Source organism: Myotis davidii, unplaced genomic scaffold (assembly GCF_000327345.1).
Source record: "Myotis davidii unplaced genomic scaffold, ASM32734v1 scaffold208, whole genome shotgun sequence".
NCBI lineage: Eukaryota > Metazoa > Chordata > Mammalia > Chiroptera > Vespertilionidae > Myotis > Myotis davidii.
Window position 1 is genome coordinate 286,069 of NW_006299706.1, and position 22,356 is coordinate 308,424.

General features: G+C 40.7%; 1 protein-coding gene across 4 annotated transcripts in view; it reads right to left on the bottom strand.

Moving 5' to 3' along the window:
* Positions 1 to 22,356, bottom strand: part of GATAD2B (GATA zinc finger domain containing 2B) — a 53,756-nt gene that overhangs the window by 7,654 nt on the left and 23,746 nt on the right. For all 4 annotated transcript variants that reach the window (XM_015571759.1, XM_006775616.2, XM_006775618.2 and 1 more), the window contains 3 exons: positions 7,466 to 7,801; positions 1,509 to 1,638; positions 811 to 942 (listed from right to left, as the gene is read on the bottom strand). In XM_015571759.1, coding sequence (XP_015427245.1) covers positions 811 to 942; positions 1,509 to 1,638; positions 7,466 to 7,801 — 598 coding nt within the window. The remainder of the gene's footprint in view (positions 1 to 810; positions 943 to 1,508; positions 1,639 to 7,465; positions 7,802 to 22,356) is intronic.

Sequence of the window (22,356 nt, forward strand, 5' to 3'; positions counted from 1 at the left end):
CACTGCCGGCAGACATCTCCTGAGGGGTCCTGGACTGCGAGAGGGCGCAGGCCAGGCTGAGGGACCCCACCTCCCACCCCCAGTGCATAAATCTCATGCACCGGGCCTCTAGTCATTTATAAAGTGTCATCAATGGGTATTTTGACCTAACAAATAACTATAAAAATAACAGAACTGGGATACTTACAGAATTAGAGAGAATAGTAGGAGTAAGAAAAACATTTCTTTTTTTCTGCCCTTTTTTTTTTTTTTACCTTAAAAATCTCTAGGTTGGCTGCTTTGAGTCTTTCTTCCATTCGGGAGCTGGAACGGGGACTGGAAGCCTCATTATCAGATAAAACAATGATGTCTGGGGAGGGAGTTAGCCTTCCTCGGTCTGGCTCACTAACACGAAAAGAAAAAAATTAAGGTATGTCCAACAATGAAAGTTCACAGAAAAATTTTTAAAACTTCAAGGGACCTTAGGTCTGTCCCAATTCACCCAGGGGATGACAGAGAACTCAAATTATAGGATAAAGAAGACACTCAAATGAAAGTGATGATGAAACCTCATCAAAAGTACTTTTCCTGTCTAAATTCCTCACAGAGGATGCACAGACAAAGTCATGGGCTTTAGAAATGGAAATAAGAGTGTTCTCATCACACTTAGTAAAGTAAAATTCTAAATGTTCTCCCTATACCTCTCTCGGGGGGAATAGAGAATCAAAGTTTTTTTGATTAAGGCCTAACATAAAAAAATCTACCTGGGGCAGCCCATTCTCAATCCAGCCCGCGCCCCCTCCCCAGTCCCTTATTTCTAGGGCACATTACCTTCTGAACCACGTTCTCTTTCTGTAGCTGACTCTGTCTCAGTTTCTTTAACAGCACTAGTCGAGCTTCTTCCAATCGCAACTCATCCCTCAGCTGCTTGATGAGCTGCTGCCGTTCCTCAATGCCTTTCCCCTAAGGAAACATGGAGACTGTCAACTATGGTAGCCCAGAGTCCCTTCCTGCAGGATGATCCCTTCTTTTAGGTCTGAAACCTTCATCTTCCACAAGTAGCAGAAGTGGTGATGAGATTGTTATCTTTGTGTTCTTGGGGTCTGGCGAGCACAAAGGCAGTGGCAGGAGCCTCTCCCGGTGGTAAGGAGCGAGGGATCCCAGGCTGTGAAAGGGATGTCTGACTGCCGGCTTACCCGATCCCGTGCCGCCCTTGCCCCCGCCCCCCCACCCCCACCCCACTGCCGCCAAAAGGGGAGCGCAGCTCAACTGACCAGGATGAGTGGGTCCACACATCCTTCTGGATCAGCGGCGCTCCCATGGTGGGCCAATCCCCACAGGCACCTCCCACCCCCAGTGCATAAATCTCATGCACCGGGCCTCTAGTCATTTATAAAGTGTCATCAATGGGTATTTTGACCTAACAAATAACTATAAAAATAACAGAACTGGGATACTTACAGAATTAGAGAGAATAGTAGGAGTAAGAAAAAAAATTTTTTTTTTTTTCCCCTTTTTTTTTTTTTTACCTTAAACATCTCTAGGTTGGCTGCTTTGAGTCTTTCTTCCATTCGGGAGCTGGAACGGGGACTGGAAGCCTCATTATCAGATAAAACAATGATGTCTGGGGAGGGAGTTAGCCTTCCTCGGTCTGGCTCACTAACACGAAAAGAAAAAAATTAAGGTATGTCCAACAATGAAAGTTCACAGAAAAATTTTTAAAACTTCAAGGGACCTTAGGTCTGTCCCAATTCACCCAGGGGATGACAGAGAACTCAAATTATAGGATAAAGAAGACATTCAAATGAAAGTGATGATGAAACCTCATCAAAAGTACTTTTCCTGTCTAAATTCCTCACAGAGGATGCAGAGACAAAGTCATGGGCTTTAGAAATGGAAATAAGAGTGTTCTCATCACACTTAGTAAAGTAAAATTCTAAATGTTCTCCCTATACCTCTCTCCCCTTTGGGTTGTTTCATTAGTAGGAGCAAGAAGAAAATGGCTGGTTTGACAGGCAAAGAAGGGTTTACGGCAGTAAAGCCTAGTTGCCCACCCCAGGTACAGCTAATATGTTGCTAAGGAGATAGCTCATTATACCAGTAACATGGTCCTGGCCATCTGAGGATTTACAAGAAAGGAGGTTTTATCACAACTCCATGATAGTCTTACCTTGTCGAGAGTTAAGGCAAAAGAAGGTACTGTTCTCATTGGCTTGAGGGAATGGACAATGCCAAATATAATGTCTATGGCCTTCTGGAGGACTGACACTCCAGATGTAAATATATATGCATCTACTTGCCAGAGTTCTGCGTAGTATCTTTCTTCAGAAAGAAACTGTCTAGAAATGAATTTGAAATCTGTCTTCCACAATGGTTCTCCTGGAGATTATTTATTAAACAACTTTAGTTTTGGTCTTTGTGGGGCTAGCCTTGAAAGAATTCTACTCGGGTCTGGCCAGCATGGCTCAGTGGTTGAGCATCAACCTAAGAACTAAAAGGTCACAGTTCGATTCCTGATCAGGGCACATGCCCAGGTTTTGGGCTCCATCCCCAGTGGGGGGCATGCCGGAGGCAGCTGATCAATGATTCTCTCTCTTCATTGATGTTTCTATTACTTATTTCTCTAAGATGATGAAAAATAGCATTCATCATTTACCACTTAAGACCTTGAGTTCTTCACTGTATTTTGGAATACAGAAATCTAAGCAATATGTCCTTAGGTCTTATTTAAACATGTAACCCAAACTCTTAATACACACAGACCTTTAGTCCTGAGAGCTTCTCTACCATTTCTGAGGGCTTGACAACATGTGCCTTTTAAACTACGCACCCTGGATAGTTGGGATAGGCATTCAATTTCTCTACAGGGTAAACTAAGTTATAAAAATCAACCAAAATTTAGCTGAGGAAATAGAATAAGAAGACAGAGTAACAAGAATGACTATCTAGGGCCCTGGTTGGTGTGGCTCAGTTGGTTGGAGCATTGAAGGTGGCGGGTTTGGTTCCTGGTCAGGGTATATACCCTGGTTGCGGATCCGGTTGGGGTGCATATAGGAGGCAATCAATCTATGTTTCTGTTTCTCTCTGTCTCAAATCAATAAAAAATACATTAAACAAAAAAGGAATTACTATTTTGGGAACTAGTCAAGTCTCCTGTGTAATCACTAGTCACAGACATAGCAAGCTGAGACTGTGGAGTTATAGAAAATGAAGCCATTAGAGGGGAAAAAAGAACCTTTCATAACCCCAAATTCCTGGAGTAATGGTCAGGCCTAAATAAAATTTGAATTTTTTTATTTTTATTTTTTTAGTTAATCCTCACCTGAGGATATTTTTCCATTGATTTTTAGAGAGAGTGGAAGGGAGGGGGGAAGAGAGAGAGAAACAGCAATATGAAATAGACACATCAATTGCCTCCTGCATGAGTCCTGACCAGGGCCCAGGTAGGGGAGGAGCCTGCAACTGAGATATGTTACCTTGACGGGAATCGAAACCTGGGACCTTTTAGTCCTCAGGCTGATGCTCTATCCACTGAGTCAAACCGGCTAGGGTTGAATTCATTTTTTTGGCAACTTTATCATTTTTATATTCTTTCATCTCCCCACCATCTCTAACACTGACATTGCTGAATAATTTTGAGCTCTGGTAGATTTCTACTTCTTCTACTTGATTCCCCAATGTGTATTACATCAACAGTCTGAAGCTCTTTCCATTCTGGTCCCTGCTGGATACACACAGCACATATTTCTAAGTTAAGAAAATTCTTCCTTGCTCAAATGAGTGCCACCTACCTATTGCTAGGGATTCCCCAGCAACAACACAAGCAGAGACATTCCTGGATGGGGATTTTGCAATTGAGTGGCATCTATCAAGAAGTTATGCCTGAGAACAACCCTAAATAGTATTTTATTCCCAGAAATAATCAGACCCATAATAGCTAGTCCCACAATAGGTAAGACAAAGCTCAAGTCAAATTTCATTCCTCAAATTTTTAATTAACTTTTGAGACCTGGGATTCTGGCCTCATTTATTAAACTTTCTAGGGACAGAAATGGCTACACTTTCCCCAACATATATATATGATTTACAATATTTTATGTTCCTAAGTGTGAAACACTACTGGCTACAGAAATATTATTAAAAGCTAGACTTGCAGCTGACATCATCTATGACTCAGACTGACAGATACCCAGAAGCTATAAAATACCTAATCATTAATTCCACAGTAAAAACAACTAAACAGAAAGAAAACTGCCATGTCTGTCTAGCATTACAAAATATTAGTAGTACTGGTTTCATATATATATATATCTTACTTCATAGTAGATGTAACTTGCCCAAATGATTAAAAAAAAAATACTTAGGCAATTATGATATAGCTATGATGCCAAGAGCACATCCTTCTTTCTGCTTTTAATCTTATTATTTTTAAAAATATATGTTTTTATTGATTTCAGAGAGGGAGAGGGAGAGAGATAGCATCAATGGTGAGGGAGAATCAATTGCTTGCCTCCTGCACTACCCACACTGGGGGTCGAGCCCGCACGGGCATGTTCCCTGACTGGGAATCGAACCATGACTTTCTGATTCATAGGTTGAAGCTCAACCACTGAGCCATGCCAACTGGGCTAATCTTACTTGTTCTTACAGAAACCTTGGGGCTAATTAGAAATAGCTGTTGGTATATCTGGTGAAGAGACATGGGCCAATAGGGCCCACTTTTCCATGTAGAATGGGGTTCTAGAGGGTTCACTCAAGACTTTTTCCTTGGAGACCATTAAAAAATATCCCCATTTTCTAGAGGATCAAGTTCCAAAAGATCATCCCTCTAAAATAAAATTAAAAGCAATGGTAGGGTTGTTAGGATAAACTGAGTTTTTAACATAGAAGTTATCTGTGATATTGTATAATCCCAATACCATTGATGAGATTTTACCAAAATGTGTAACAATGTTTCTAAGAAAAATGCATTTTCAATTCCAATTTAAGATGTGAGAAATCCGCCTAACATTTTTCCTCTTTTTCCTCCCCAATGAAATATAATTAGTCACTAGCTCCAGAAGGGTAAGAGTGATTATGGGGCAAGTGGATTGCTCAGGTACACGATCTCATTCACTCACTCTATTTTTTTCCCAAAGGATCTGAGGATTAACCTACTTTCATAATATTCTGCTGACACTACCTATAGCTTCCAAGGATTTTTTTCTCTTCCAGGACCACTAGAAAATTTATCTGAAATTTCTTAAGGTTTTTTGTTGTTGCTTTTTAAAAAGTTTCTCTTGGTTTTTCAGAGAGGAAGGGAGAGAGCAGAAAAACATCGATTGGGTGCCTCCTGCACTTACCCTGACTGGGGATTGAACCCACAACCTGGGTATGTGCCCTGACCGGGAATCGAACTAGTGACCTTTTGGTGCATGGGATGATGCTTAACCAAGTGAGCACACCAACCAGAGTGCTAAGGGTTTTTAATGCTATACCAAGAATAATATTCCCTCCTTGGGTGTTTCTTAAAAAGACAGACCTGGGATAATACTAGTTAGTAAACATTAAAGCGTAGAGAAAGAAATCCAGGTGAGGTTATAACCATTCCTCCTTTCTTCTTTCTCCATCAGTCCAGCTTAAAGATCCCTGCTTCGGATCAGTGCTAGGACAAAGTTATGTCAACTGGAAGGCAACTGAACACTGAAGAGTAATTCTCATGCCTATCAGCTGTTTCTGAACCCTAACAAACTGAATGTTCTTAAAACTAGGGTTTGTCTATACTGTGATTCACTGTCAAGGTAGCCTCTACCCTCAGCCAGTACTAGATACCTCTTCTCAGTGTTTGCTCCACAGTTTTAAGTACTCAACCTTGACAGAAACCAGAAAAAAAGCCTGTAAAAATGTGTGCTCGTGTTATTATGTATGCGTGAAAGAGAATACAAGCATGAGTGTACATGTACAAGCGAATGTGTATGCACATGTTGGGGGAAAGTGGCACAAATAAAACAAGAACGCAGAGAATTACCACATGGAGATAATTTGTCACAAAAAAAGTTGGACCCATGTTTTTTGATGTAATAAAAGGTGGGACTCCAGAATAAACAGATCCTAAAACACCTGGGATGAAGACTGCTTTTTCCTCCTAAATTAGACATCAGATTAGAAGAAAAGTGTGTATTAATTCACTTTTAATTGGGGTATCAACACTGTAGTGCCTCCTCTATCCAGAAATGACTTTATCTTTTTTTAAAATAAATTTTAGCCATAACCGGTTTGGTTCAGTGGATAGCGCATCGGCCTGTGGATTGAAAGGTCCCAGGTTTGATTCCGGTTAAGGGCATGTACCTTGGTTGCGGGCACATCCCCAGTGGGGGGTGTGCAGGAGGCAGCTGATTGGGTGTTTCTCTCTCATCGATGTTTCTAACTCTCTATCCCTCTCCCTTCCTCTCTGTAAAAAATCAATAAAATATATTTTAAAAATAAATAAATTTTAAAAAATTCATTTGAGAGAAAGGGAGAAAGAGAGAGGTTGATTTGCTGTTTCAGTTATTTTTATGCATTCATTGGTTGTCTCTTGCATGTGCACTGACCAGGGATCGAACCTTGGCACGCTCTAGTCAACTGAGCTACCCGGTTAGGGGACTACTTTATCTTAAGGGTTAAAACTATGATTCTCTGTATGCTAAGCAAATTTTTGAGGTACCTAGTTTCATTTAGAAATGCGAGGAATTCAGGGTCAAGCCATATGGCAGACCCTGTCTTCATTCAGGCCTGGCCAGTGTGGCTCATTTGGTTGAGTGCCATCCCAAGCACCAAGAGGTCATCTGTTCATTCCCAGTCAGGGCAGATGCCCAGGTTGCTGATCAATCAAGGTTTCTCTCTCTTCCCCTCTCCCTTCCACTCTAAAAAATAAAAAAATCGATAAAGCCCGAACTGGTTTGGCTCAGTGGATAGAGCGTTGGCCTGCAGACTGAAGGGTCCCAGGTTCGATTCCAGTCAAGGGCATGTACCTTGGTTGCGGGCACATCCCCAGTGTAGGGAGCGTGCAGGAGGCAGCTGATCGATGTTTCTCTCTCATTGATGTTTCTAACTCTCTATCCCTCTTCCCTCCTTTCTGTAAAAAATCAATAAAATATATTTTTTAAAAAATCAATAAAAACACATTGGAGGGAAGATTTTTAAAAAATAATTTTAGAAATGTTTTTATTTTATTTACTTATTGGTTTTTAGAGAGGGAGGAAGAGAGTGGGAGAGAGAAAAATGGATCCTGCAAGTGCCCCAAGTAGAGATTTAACCAGCAACCTAGGTACGTCCCTGATTGGGAATTGAACCTGAGACCCTTTGGTCCATGAGAAGATGCTCCAATGGAGCCACACCGGCCAGGGCAAAAAAAAAAGATATGTTAGGATGTAAAACACCCTCCTCTTGCTGGAATTCATTCCATTTTCATAGGCTTATTTTATGAGAAAACCCTATCCCTAAAGACAGCTGAACCAAGCCATACCTCCGTCTAGCACTCATATCCACAGGCTCATCATTGATGTTTTCTTTGCCGGGCCTTCCAGCAATCCTATTGTCTCCATGAGGCCTGAGATTCCCATTGAGTTTCTCTTCATAGCCCTTGACACCACTGCCATCCTGTTTGGTGGGTAACTCATGAGACACCTCAAGATTTGCCAAATCCTTCCGTTTGAGCAATGCCAACATTTTCAGACGTTCCATGGCCTCATGCCCCTCCATTTTGAGTCGCTTGGCCAGGACATCATCTCGCTCATCTGCTGGGTCCAAGCTCCGTTTCAATAAATTCAGGCGAAGAGCATCTTCTGTCATTCTATCCATCCTGTGGCAAGAAAAATACAAGTGAGATCAGAATAAAGTCCCTTAAATAGTTCATAAGGAAAGAGGGTGGGGTGGTAAAGGTATTAAGAAGAATCATAAACATATACATGGAGGCTTAAAGTTAACTCAGCTAACCTACCCTGTATCTTCCTAGAAACTAAAGAAACTACAAATACTCTCCAGTCAATTAGGTCCTTACTGTAGAGATACCTGAAACCAAACACTACACTCATCTGGATAGTCTATGAAGAGCCTACATCTCTCAAAACAGAAACATTCCTTTGTGACTGGCTTTTTGTGAACGCATGCTCCTAGTCAGATGCTTTAACACTCATGCCAAATTTGCCTCTTGGAAAACTCTTATGAATGGGAAGTTCTTTAGGTCACACATGCATTATCTTGAATTGGTCTATCTTATAAAGGGAGAAATATGAGAAAGATGAATTGGACAAAGAGCATCTAACAGGAAGCCTCAGTTGTCTGAATATAGCAACGATTAGAGGTGCCCATTTTTATTTGCCCTTAATGCTATAGACAGATTCAAAATCTTAAAATACTTGGCTTTGCTTAATGACTCAGGTGCTAAAGCTGCTAAGAGGTAGTATTTTCTCTACTAATGCAGCAAAATTATTAAAGACAAGCTAATTATAATTTTCCCTTCCACTTTGATTTTTTACACCTTGGAAATCTAAATAAAGAACTTCTCCAAAAGCTTTAAATCTAGGGTTGTTTTCTTAGTAGGAAATAATTGAGGCACTGGAAAGAAACATTTTGAGTAATACAAACATAGATTTGAAACGCTACTTATTTCTAGAAGATAAAAAAAATTAAGTTACTTTACCTCCATAAGTCTCAATTTCATATATAAAGTGGGCACTTAAAAGGTGCTAAGCAAAATTTAATTTCTATACCCTTGGGCTATGACTTCCATACCTAAGATATGAGATTAGGCACAAAACTTCACAGACTCAAGTAGTAGGTTGAAAAAAACTAATGTTAATTGGTGCTCTTGCAAAAAAAAAAAAAAAAAAAGTATGTGCTTGAGGAATCTCCTTCCTGTAGTGCACAGTAAAATAATAGCTATTCAATTCTTTTCTGGTTACAGCAAAGAAAAAGAGTAACCACCACCAACAAAAAATTCCAATGAAAGAAAACAGATCTTTTGGAGACCAGAGAAAAGTGGGAACCCAGAGCTCTGAATTTTTTAGTGTTTCTTAATTTTCTTTTTAAAAGAATAGCTTTATTGAGATATAATTTGCATATCATACAATTCACCAATTTAAAGTGTATAATTCAATGGGTTTTAGTATATTCACAGAGTTGTGCAACCATCACTCAATCAATATTTAAAACATTTTATCCATCTCCCCGCTAAAAAACCCATAGTCATTAAGCAGTCATTCTCCTTCTCTACGCTCCCATCTCTGTTCCTCACTAATTTACTGTCTGTCCCTCAATTTGCCTATTCTAAACTTTTTATATAAATAAAATCATATGTGGCCCTGGCCAATTTGGCTCAGCGGTTAGAGCGTCAGCCCATGGATTGACGGGTCACGGGGTTCAATTGCCCGTCATGGGCATGTACCTTGCTTGGTTGCAGGTTCAATGCCCAGAATGGCTGGGGCAAGTACAGGAGGTAACCAATCGATGTGTCTCTCTCAGATCAATGTTTCTCTCTCTCCCCTGGGTTCCTTCCTTTCACTCTTTCTAGAAATCAATGGGAAAAAAGAGGATTTAATAAATGAATGAATGAATGAAATCACATGTGATATTTTGTGACTGCTTCTTTAACATAGCATTGTGTTTTTAAAGGTGCATTCATGTTGTAGCATGTATCATGACATCTTTTTAAAGCTGAATGCTATTCCACTGTATGAATAGATCATATCCTGTTTATTCATTTATCAATTGATGGACATTTGTTTCCCCCCATTTTTGCTATTATGAATAATTTTGTTATGAACTTTTTGTACAAGTTTTTGTGTGGACATACATTTTCAATTCTCCTGGGTATATACCTAGAAGCAGAATTGCTGGGTCCTCTGTTAACTCTCTGTTTAACATTTTGAAAGACCATTTTCCAAAGTAGCTGCACCATTTTGCATTACCACCAGCAGTGCATAAGGGTTCCAATTTCTCCATATTCTCTAAGTCCTCTGTTAACAGTTTTAGAGGTGAGGTATTATTAGCTACAGGTTCCCAAACATTGGTATTTTGACATGTGTTACTTCTAAAATGGTCTACCTCTGAAATATAGTCTCTGATAGAGTGACTGGAAAGTTGAATGCTATATGGAACATCAAAAAGTAAGCCCTAACTCCACAGTAACAATGTCTTGGATAACTTGATCAACACCTCATGTTGCGAATGTAAATGAAAATACCAGGAGTTGTAGAGGGTGGGAATAGTCTGTCACTCAACTAATTATACAAAAGTACTAGTAATTCAGAAAACTACACAGCAAGATATACATATTTAATACACACAGTGTTCTAAGTTTTGAGATAAATTATATTAATGAGCAGTAAACGTATATGATAAGACTTAATAACCTAGAGCTGAATGGAGTTGGGATGCCACCATTATTCTGGCTTCTTCAATGGACAGTTATACAAATAGGTTAAAGCAGTTCAAGTAAGTCCCAAGGACACAAACAGATACATTGAAGTTGGTAGAAACCAGAACCAGGTATTTGAATGTCTAAGGTAGTCTTTCCCAATAGATGGCTTGAAAACCCTGACCAATTTTCCTTGCCCACTCTCTTTCAAAAAAGTAGAGGTTAACAAGTTTCAGGTATCTATATATAAAAAAGGCTAATACGCTAATTGTCCACTCAACCGGTCGCTATGATGCACACTGACCACCAGGGGGCAGATGCTCAATGCAGGAGCTGCCTTGATGCGCACTGGCCATTTACAAAGAAACGGCACTGCGGTCCTGGTGCTGACAAAGCAACACTCGGCTTTCCCCAAGTGGGACACAGGCCCTGCATCCACCCCAGAGCAACAACCCATCAAATTGCAGCCAACACTGCCAAGACCCCACGGCACAAAAGGCAGCCCACAGCCCAGCCCAGCCCAGAAACAGTAGCTGTGGATGCCAGGTCACATAGCAACGCCCAGCTTCCTCTCCCTAGTGACTAGCCTCCTTGGAGTTTCTTCAGCCCAGGAAGACAACTTGCTTTATAGCCAGGTACAAACATTTTACACTTTACCCAAATGTTTGTGAAGCGTTTTCCCATGCCTCATCTCATTTGATCCTCACAGAAATCCTAGAGTAGGTAGATAGGAGACTCGATAGAATCCTATTTTATTTTTATTAGCCAGAAGACAGAGATTTAGAAAGTTTAGAAACTTGACCTGACTGAAAAGAAGAAATGATGGACCTTGAAAATGACTTCAGGTTTTCTCACTGTGCAGAATATAGTCAAACACTGCTGTAGTTAAAAATTTTACCCTTTGTTCTCCCTGCATGATCTACAATAATAATCTGCTTTGTATTGATATTTACTGCTGTGTTGCTGACAATTACCTGAAAGAGAAGTTGGGGTGCTTCACTGGGCTGGAAAAAGTTTAGCTACATCAGAAAGCACGTCTAATTAAGCAAGTTTATTCTATATATATAAAAGGCTAAGTTGAGTTGCATATGTGCGATACATATAAAACTCTCACTGGCGCCAATCGCACGTGTGTGTTTCGATCTGTCATTGTCGATTGTGAATTTGGTTGACACTTCTATTATAGAGAAAGGGAGAATAGTAATATTAAAATATTTCTTCTAATTAATTTTCTTTCAATGTGCACGAATCCATGCACTGGGCCACTAGTCCTATACTAGCATGCTATATAATAAAGAGGTAATATGCAAATTAATCCTCACACCTTCACAAGATGGCTGCTGACGACCAAGGCCAGCTGGGGGGTTAGTGAGGGATGACAAAATGACTGAACAGCAGGCTGCGTGGGACGACCATGCCGACGGGTGGTCAGTGATGGACGACAAAATGACTGAACAGCAGGCTGTGTGGGGCAACCAAGCCGACGGAGGAATCAGTGAGTGACGACCATATGACTAAACAGCAGGCTGCGTGGGGCGTCTAGGCCGGCAGGGGGGGTTCGTGAGGGAGGTGTGATACATCACATTAACAAAATGAGAGATAGATATCACCTGATCATATCAAGAGACCCAGAAAAATCATCTATATATATAAAAGCCTAAGTGACCATTACAACCAAATGACAGAACGATGGAAGAACCAGTTGCTACGATGTGCACTGACCACCAGGGGCAGCACTGCTCAACCAGAAGCAGAGCTCACAGCTGCAAGTGCAGCAGCGGTGGTGGGAGCCTCTCACGACCACGCAGCAGCACTAAGGACGTCTGACTGCTGGTTTAGTCCCGCTCCCCACGTGGAGTACACCTAAGCCATCAGTCAGACATCTCCCAAAGGCTCCCAGACTGCAAGAGGGCGCAGGCCGGGCTGAGGGACCCCCCCCCAAGTGCACGAATTTCATGCACTGGGTGTCTAGTATAATATAATTTGACATGTTACAGATGTCAGTGTGCTCACCACCAAGTATCTAGTTTTCACTTGTCCCCATGCAATTTCAACCTCATCCCAACCCCTTCTCTTCTGGTAACCAAAAACCTGTTGTCTGTATCCATGAGTTTGTTTTATTTTTTAAACTGGCTAGGGCCGAGTTTGTTTTATTTTTAATTATTTCACATATGAGTGGGATCATATAGTACTTGTCTTTCTCTGTCTGTTTCACTTAGCATAATACCCTCAAGGTCTATCCCTGTTGTCTCCTTTGGTTTTAGTGATGAAAGTGTGACCCATCTAGAAATGAAGCAATAGCAGAACAGCCTAGGTCATGGAGGAGAGCAGGCTAGCTCTCGAAGAGTGGGGGAGGCAGCAGGCCTGAGCAAGGGGGAGTGGAGAAGCCTCCATTGATACTTTTTAATGTAAATTTATTACTTTTATAGAGTTACATCCATGGCCTTTATATTTGTAATTGAAACTGACTTTTTTTAAGATATATTTTTATTGATTTCAGAGAGGAAGGGAGAGGGAGAGAGAGAGAAGCACCAATGATGAGGATCATTGCTTGGCTGCCTCCTTCATGCCCCACACTGGGGATCGAGCCTTCAATCCAGGCAGGTGTCCTGACTGGGAATTGAACTGTGACCTCCTGGTTCATAGGTCGACACTTAGCTACTGAGCCATGCTGGCTGAGCCACTGGTTTGTTTTTCTTAATGTTTTTATTGATCTTTTTTTTTTAAGAGAGAGAGAGAGAAACATCGGGACAATGCTCAACCAACCAAGCCACACCAGCCAGGGCTCCTTGCCCACTCTTGACTTCACTGACCTGTAAATCCCAACTTTATATACTCACAGCCATGCCTGCCTCAAAATCCAAAGAAACATGAATAAGTCTTGGAAATATTATGCTAAAAAAAGAACATAAAAGGATAAATGTTTTATGGTTCCACTTATTTGAGGTACCTAGAATAGGCAAATTCACAGAGAGAGAAAATAGAACAGTGGCTAGAGTTGGAGAGGAGGGGAGTGAGGAGTTATTATTTGTGGAAACAGTCTCTAAGATGATGAAAAAGTTCTTAAAATAGATAGTGGCTAAAGGAGATAAAAGACTTGTACTTGGACAACTACAGGACGTTGAAAAAAGAGAAGAAGATAGAAACAAGTGTTCATGGATTGGTAAAAATTAATATAATTAAAATGTCCATACTACTCAAAGCAACCACAGATTCAATGCAATGTCTATTAAAATACCAACAGCAAGCATGGAACAGAGTGCGGAACCTCAGAGGGGAGGCGGGGTGGGTGAGTGTGTGGGAGGAAATCAATCAAAGACCTTGTATGCATTTATGGTATGCATAACCTGTGGACACAGACAATAGGGAGCTGAAGACCTTTCAGGGGTTGGGGGCAGCAGGGGTGGGGCAGGCTGGAGGGGTCAATAGGGGAAAAAGGGGAAGATATGTAATACTTTCAACAATAAAGATTTATTTATTTAAAAAAAAAGAAAGATAGAAATGTAGACAGTCACCTACCCCCAGAAAATCAGTATTAGCAGTTTGGGATATAGTCTATTAAACTTAAAAAAAAAAAATACCAACAGCATATTTCACAGATCTAGAATACTCCAAAAATTTATATGGAACCAAAAGAGACCCCAAATATCCGCAGTAATCTTAAGAACAAAGTTGGAGGAATCACATTATCAGATATCAAGTTATACTACAAAGCCACTATAATAAATACAGCCTGGTACTGGCACAAGAACAGGCATATAGAACAAAACAGAGACCCCAGAAATTGACACAAGCCATTACGCTCCATTAATATCTGACAAAGGAGGCAAGAGCATACAATAGAGTCAAGACAGTTTCTTCAATAAATGGTGTTGGGAAAATTGAACAGATACATGCAAAAAAATGAAACTAGACCACCAACTTACACCATACACAGGAATAAACTAAAAATGGGTAAAGGACTTAAATGTAAGTTGTGAAACCATAAAAATCCTAGAAGAAACCATAGGCAGCAAAATCTCAGAAATCTCCATGCAATATGTTTATGGATACACCTTCTAGGGCAAAGAAAATTAAGGAGAAAATAAAAAAAATGGGACTACATCAAAATAAAAAGCTCCTCTCACACCTGTCAGAATGGGTAACATCAATCCTCCTATATAATAAAGAACTAATATGCTAATTAGACCGAACAGCAGAACAACTGTTCGGACGAAGCCGGGGCTGCGAGGGCCAACTCCCTTGCACAAATTTTGTGCATCGGACCTCTAGTATATAATAAAAGGCTAATATGCAAATTGTCCCCACGGGCAGGAGTTTGACCAACCAGGAAGTTAGACCTTCACTGACCACCAGGGGGTGGCGTAGAATATGGTGGGCATCAGTGACGCGGTGCTGCCAGCCCCGATGGGCCCCGGCGAGAGCAGGACTGCAGTAAGATGGTGGAGCAGGTGAGCGGGCGGCACCAGGCCAACACAGGTGCGAAGGGAGGCCCCGGCTGGTAGCGGTGGCAGGTAGCCAGGGGAAGGGAGGCCCTGGCAGCAGCTGCTAGGAACCCTACCTGTGCACAAATTTCATGCACTGGGCCTTTAGTAAATGAGTAAATGACAAGTGCTGGTAAGGATGTGGAGAAAAGGGTACCTTAGCCAGTACACAGCTGGTGGGAATGCAGACTGGTGCAGCCATTATGGAAAACAGTATGGAGTTTTCTCAAAAAATTAAATATGGGACCGCCATTTGACCCAGTGATCTCACTTCTAGGAATATATCCAAAACACCAATCAGAAAGAATGTATGCACTCCTATGTTCATAGCAGCACAGTTTACAATAGTTAAGATCTGGAAATAGCCCAAGTGCCCATCAGCAGACGAGTGGGTTGAAAAAGCTATGGTACATTTATACTATGGAATACTATGCAGAAGTAAAAAAGAAGGATCTCTTACCCTTTAAGACAGCATGGAGGGACCTGGAGGGTAATATGCTGAGCAAAATAAGCCAGTCAGAAAAAGACAAGTATCACATGATCACATTCATATGTGAAATCTGATTAACAAAATAGATCCAGAAACATGGAAGCATGGACTGGACTGTGGACACAGACAATAGGGTGGTGAAGGCATGGGGTAGGGGGTGGAGGTGGGCTAGAAGGGGTCAATGAGGGAAAAGAGACATATGTCATACTTTCAATAATAAAGATTAAAAAACGAAATAGTGGTTATGCCGAAACCGGTTTGGCTCGGTGGATAGAGCGTCGGCCTGCAGACTGAAAGGTCCCAGGTTCGATTCCGGTCAAGGGCATGTACATGGGTTGCGGGCACATCCCCAGTAGGAGATGTGCAGGAGGCAGCTGATCGATGTTTCTCTCTCATCGATGTTTCTAACTCTCTATCCCTCTCCCTTCCTCACTGTTAAAAATCAATAAAATATATTTAAAAAAATAAAAAACGAAATAGTGGTTATGGTTGCACAACACTGTGAATGTACTTAAAGCTGTTGAATTTGTACACTTAAAAATGGTAAATTTTGTTACATATATTTTGTCACAAAATTTTTTTAAAAATACAATGTAATGAGACTGAATAAAATAGCCCAAGCTTCTTTTTGGGGTGATGGATATGTTCTAAAATTGGATTGTGGTGATAGCTGTAAAAAAATAATATTCAATGTAAACTTGTCATATAAAAATTCTCTTCAAAAAGCAAAACAAAAATTCTATAAAAATGAATGTTGTATATTGCCTTTTAAAGCTTAACCTACCTTTTTTGTTTATTCTGGGCTGCTAATAATAACAGCTAATATTTCTTATGTAGCTTATTAAAAGCCAAAAATGCTAGTAGGCACTTTATCATGTGTTCTTATTTAATAAATGAGGTATTATCCCTACTTTATGGATGGGAAAAGTGTCAAACAAGTATCCTAAGACTCCAAAGCTGTAGTGAATCTAGAATTCCAACAATGATCGAGCCCACTTCAAAAACCTATTATACAGTACATCTCTCGGCACACTGCTGTATTAAGCACAGGAGGAATTTATGGCCGGCTGATATCTATGCCTCCTCCACTTGACTTCTACAGTGTACATTGTGTAGTTAGAGTCTATACTGTAAACTGTTAGACCTGATATTCAAACACCATGATTATTCCATAAAAAAAGCACCCTAGCCCAGCCAGTGTGGCTCAGTGGTTGAACCAGGAGGTCATGGTTCAATTCCTGATCAGGGCAGGTGCCTAGGTTGCAGGCTCAATTCCCCAGGAGGGGGTGTGCAGGAGGCAGCTGATGGACAATTCTCTCTCATCATTGATATTTCTAACTCTCTTCCTCTTTTTTTTTTTTAAATATATTTTATTGATTTTTTACAGAGAGGAAGGGGGAGGAAAACAGTGGTGTCTACCTTTAGTAAAACCAGCTCAGGTGGGGAATATCCTGTGAACAAATGGCCTTTCAGCACCCCATTCAGCCTCATAATTGCTTTCATAGCAAAACCACACCTGCTAGAATGTGTTAAAATTCAGCCTCAGCCCTAGCCAGTTTGGGGCTCAGTGGACAGAGCACTGGCTTGTGGACTGAAGGGTCCTGGGTTTGATTCCAGTCAAGGGCACATACCAGGGTTGTGTGCTCAATCCCCAGTAGGGGGCATGCGGGAGGCAGCCAATCAATGATGCTCTCTCATCACTGATGTTTCTCTCTCTCTCCTCTCTCTCTCTCTCTCTCAAATCAGTAAAATATAATTTTTTAAAAACAAACAAACAAACACCAAACATTTTTTCAAAAAACAAAATACCCTACCCTAAAGGGCAAGTAATTCAATAATTCAATAGTTGGTATTGTCAAGACATTTATTTGTATAAAATATGAACACATATATTAGAAATATGAATTTGGATTCTACATAACTTTACTTACAAAGAATTCTGAACAAATGGCCACTGCAAACTCAAATAAGACCTGTCGTCTTGACGTTTTGTATAAATACTGCCTTACTGCCATTATAATTGTTATTAGGGGCCCAGCGCGCAAAATCATGTGAGACCTAGGACCCAGAAAGAGTCCCGCGGCAGAGACGGGACCCAGAAACCCACCCGCGCCTCTAGTCAAGTCCTCCAGAGTCAAGTCCCCACCCACCCGCAAGCGCCTTGCCACACGTGCAGCCCTGCCCACCCCACACACGCAGCCCCCTGCTGATCGGTTGTTACGGCGTGATGGTGTGACGACCACAGGCTTTTTATATAATAGATTAATGATGATATCCACGTAATTTGTTGTTGTTGTTAATCCTCACCCCAGGATATTTTTCTATTTATTTTTAGAGAGAGTAGAAGGGAGAGACAGAGACAGAGAAACATCGATGTGAGAGAGACAAATCGACTGACTGCCTTCACGCACCCTGACCAGGGCCAGGGAACCTGCAACCGAGGTACATGCCCTTGACCGGAATTCAAACCCGGGACCCATCACTCTGCAGGCCGATGCTCTATCCACTGAGCGAAACCAGCTAGGGCTCCACCTAATTTTAAAATTAGGAACTCATATAAGTTCAGTGTTTTGGGGTCTCCTCAGGGGCAGACCTAGATAATTTTAAGAAGCAGTATTGTATAGTCACATCTTTACACATCCATTCCCCCTTGCCCCAAATATGTGCCAAGTTCAGGGTTAGGTGCTAGGAATAATGGTAAAAGATTAGGTCACTATCTTTCACAATTTCATTCTGATAGAAGACAGATGTGCAGATAACTAAATTAAGTACCTGGATGTTTACATGAACTCATTTTTTCTGCCTTCCTATATCCTGCTTTTCTTTCCTATATTTCAGTGAAGAGAATTCAATTTATCCAAAGGCAAAAGTTAGAACCCTGGGAATCATCCTTGACTTTCCCTGACTCTTAAATCTAAGTCACCAAATCCAATTAATTCTGTTCTCTTATTCTGAATACAAATAAGAAAATACATAGCTCTGGCATGTTGCTGCCAGCAGCCACGTTGTAACCATGAGGAAGAGAACTTGCAGATAAAGCAGACACTGCATAGTAGAGCACTGATATGGCAGCTAATTATATAGCTGTGCCACCAGACCAAACTACCCTAGAGCTAATCTCTGGATTCCTGTTATAGAGGTCAATAAATTCCCTTTAATGTTTAAGCCAGTATGAGGTAGGTTTTTTGCTACTTAAACTGAAAAATCCTAATAGAAAAACTCTGTCAGAAGTGCCAATATGAAATCAAAGTTAAGATATCCAAAACACAGGTAGATACACGACATATACACAAAACAATCAGAGCGTAGACCAGAACTGGAGATAAATATCTGAATGATTAAAAGAAGTGATTTAAGTATGCAGATGAGTGAAACCCCAGAAAAAAATGAATGTACAGTTAAAAGGAAAATGGCCAAAGATAAAACCATGGACAAGGCATTTAAGGGCTGGCTGGTCGGAGAGCTAGGGGGAAACTCGCAATGTATGACATGTCAACAAATTAAAGCAGAGACTCAAGAAGAGAGTAGTTGTGTCCAATAATTACAGCAAAAAAAATCCCAGCTTTAACTTTACCATTGACTGTTGTAAAAAAGAACAAAAACCCCCCCACAAAACAACAACAAGAATAGCCAGATGGCAACACAGCCTTAGTTAGACCCATGCTTGTCAGGTTTCTGACTCGTTACCCCCAAACCAAAATCCAAATTGGCAAAAAGACTTTGAGGACCCTGAAAGGGGAGAGAATGAAGGAAGAGAGAGGGCTAGCAAAACAAATTAGCATCTATTGACTCCGTATTTACTAGGCAAATACAAGGTCCTTTATATTTGTTCTCTCATTTACATCAGAGGATTAATAAAAAATTTTAAATTGTCAACAAAGTTAAAAACAATTATAAAAAATGATGAACTTTAAGACTATAATATAACATGACTTTAAAAGTCTGAAGTAGCAACAGTCTAAAAGACCATATTACTTCATGAAGAGTTTTCAGTATTTATACTGAATAGTCCTTACAAAGCAAAACAGTACTTCTTTAACAAAAAAAAAGAAGTTGTTTTAGCTCTGGCTGGTGTTGCTCAGTTGGTTGGGTGTCGTCCTGTTCACCAAAAAATTGCTGGTTCAATTCCCAGCCAGGGCACATGCCCAGGTTTCAGGCTAAAGCCCCAGTAGGGGCCATGCAGGAGGCAGTCGATGGATGTTTTACTTTCACATCAGTATTTCTCTCTTCCTAAAAACCAATTTTAAAATCTTAAAAAATACATTAATTGGAATTATATACAGTATATAACTTTGGGATTGGTTTTTTCCCAAGTTGTTGCATGTACTGATAATTTGTTCCTTTTTATTGCTAAATAGTCAGTCCATGGTGTGGATGTACCACAATTACTCACCTGCTGAAGGACAACTGAGTTTTTCTAGTTTTTTGCTATAACAAAGCTACTACATTCATATATAAGTTTTTGGAAGAACGCAAGTTTTCATTTATCTGGGATCAATGCCCAAGAGTATGACTGCTGAGTCACATAGCAAATGAATGTTTAGTTTTATAAAAAACTGGCAATCTGCTCCCTGGAGTAGTTATACCATCATATACTTCCAGTTTCTTCATATCCTCACTAGCATTTGGTGTTGTCATTATTATTTCTTATTTTGTTTTTAATTGTCACCCAAGGAGTGAGGATAATTTTTCCATTGATTTTTTAGAGAGTAGAAGGGAGGGGGAGAGAGAAACATTGATGTGAGAGAGACATTAATTGGTTGCCTCCCACACACGCCCGGTCCTGCAACCCAGGTACGTGCTTTTGAACCAGAAATGGAACCCATGACCCTCCAGTGCACAGGCTGACACTCTACCACTCAACCACACTGGCCAGGGCTGTCATTTTTTATTTAAGCCATTCTGATAGATGTGTTGTGGTATTTCATTGTGGTTTTAATTTGCATTTCCCTAGTGGCTAATGATGTTGAATATCTTTTGCCCATTTTTTAATTCAACTGTTTGGGTTTCTTATTTACTGTAGAGTTTTGAGAGTTCTTTACATATTTTAGACATTAGTCATTTGTCATACATGTGGCTTCCTAATTTATTTTCAGTGCAATTAAACATTACAGATACAGTTGAAGCACCCTAACTTTACCCCCAAACTATTCTTTTTAAAAAAATATATTTTATTGATTTTTTTATAGAGAGGGAGAGGGATAGAGAGTCAGAAACATCGATGAGAGAGAAACATAGATCAGCTGCCTCCTGCACACCTCCTACTGGGGATGTGCATGCAACCAAGGTACATGCCCTTGACCGGAATCGAACCTGGGACCTTTCAGTCCACAGGCCAACGCTCCCTCCACTGAGCCAAACCGGTTAGGCCCCCCCAAACTATTCTTTATTCTCCCTCCTCCCTCTCTCCCCAGAATTCATTATGATGAATTTATTATTATTCTCATGAACTTATTTTTTTAATCCTCACCCAAGGATAGTTTTCCATTGATTTTTAGAGAGAGTAGAAGAAAGAGGGAAAGACAGAGAGAAATATCGATGTAAGAGAAACATATTGATTGGTTACCTCCTGCACGAGCCCTAACCAGGGCCCAGGCCGGGGAGGAGCCTGCAACCAAGGTATGTGCCCTTGACCGGAATTGAACCCGGGACCCTTTGGTCCGCAGGCCGATGCTCTATCCAATGAGCCAAACCAGATAGGGCTCTAATGAATATTTTATAAGTTTATTTCATATGTATGTATCCATAAGTAATAAAATATAGTAGTTTGTATACATTTATAAATTTTATTTTTTAAAGTAGTGCTTTGGCCTGGCCGATGTCACTCAATGGTCAAGTGTGGACCTATGAACCAGGATGTCACAATTCAATTCCCGGTCAGGGCACATGCCTGGGTTGTGGGCCCCAGTAGGGGGCGTGCAGGAGGCAGCCAATCAATGATTCTCACTGATGTTTCTATCTCTCCTTCTCCCTTCCTCTCTGAAATCAATTTAAAATAAAATATTTTTTAAAAAGCAAAATTAAACAACATACACTAGAGCTGCTTTTAAAAAATATATTATTATTTTATTGATTTCTGAGAGGAAGGGAATGGGAGAAAGAGATAGAAACATCAATGATAAGAGTGAATCATTGACTGGCAGCCTCCTGCACGCCCACACTGGAGATCCAGCTCTGCAACCTGGGCATGTGCTCTGACCAGGAATTGAACAGTGACTTCCTGCTTCATAGGTCGACACTCAACCACTGAGCCATGCCAGCTGGGCTCATTTTGCTTTTCAATTTTAAGTTTTTTAGTATTTAAAATTTACCTAAATAAATGAGGCCCTAGTAAAATCCTCACCTGAGGACATGCTTAGAGAGAGAAAGAAAAACATGGATGTGAGAAACATCAATCAATTGCCTTCAATGTGCACCCTGACTAGGGATCAAACCCACAATCCAGGTATGTACTCTCACCAGGAGTCAAACAGGCCCACCTTTTGGTGCACGGGACGACACTCCAACCAACCGAGCCACTCTGGCCAGGCTAGTTGATTTGTTTTACCGGCTGTGTAGGATTCCACAGCAAAAACATACAATTTAATAATCCATTCTCCAGTTCAACACTTTTTAGGCATCAATTTGTAGATGTTAAAAGCAATGCTGCGATTTCTACTTCTGGCCAAGATGGTGTGACACAGGCTGGATTTACCCTCCCACCTGAAACAATAAAACCAGACAAAATACATGAAACAAGGGTCTCAGGACACTGGACACCAAGCACAGAAGACAGCGATCCCAGAGGGATAAGAGACAATGGGATGAGCTCCACAACTGCCCTCATTTATTGCTTTAGAAGAGTTTCTAGGACATGGTGTGGGGGAAATGAGAGGGAGCCAGGCAGACTCCTGAGTTGAAGGGATGGGTGAGGGTACAGTGAGACAAAGGCAGTTAGGTTTCAAAAAGGACAGAGTACCATAGAAATGAGAATGCAGAAAGGTGGATATAATTTAAAAAGACAGATAATAAGTGTTAAAGGCGCA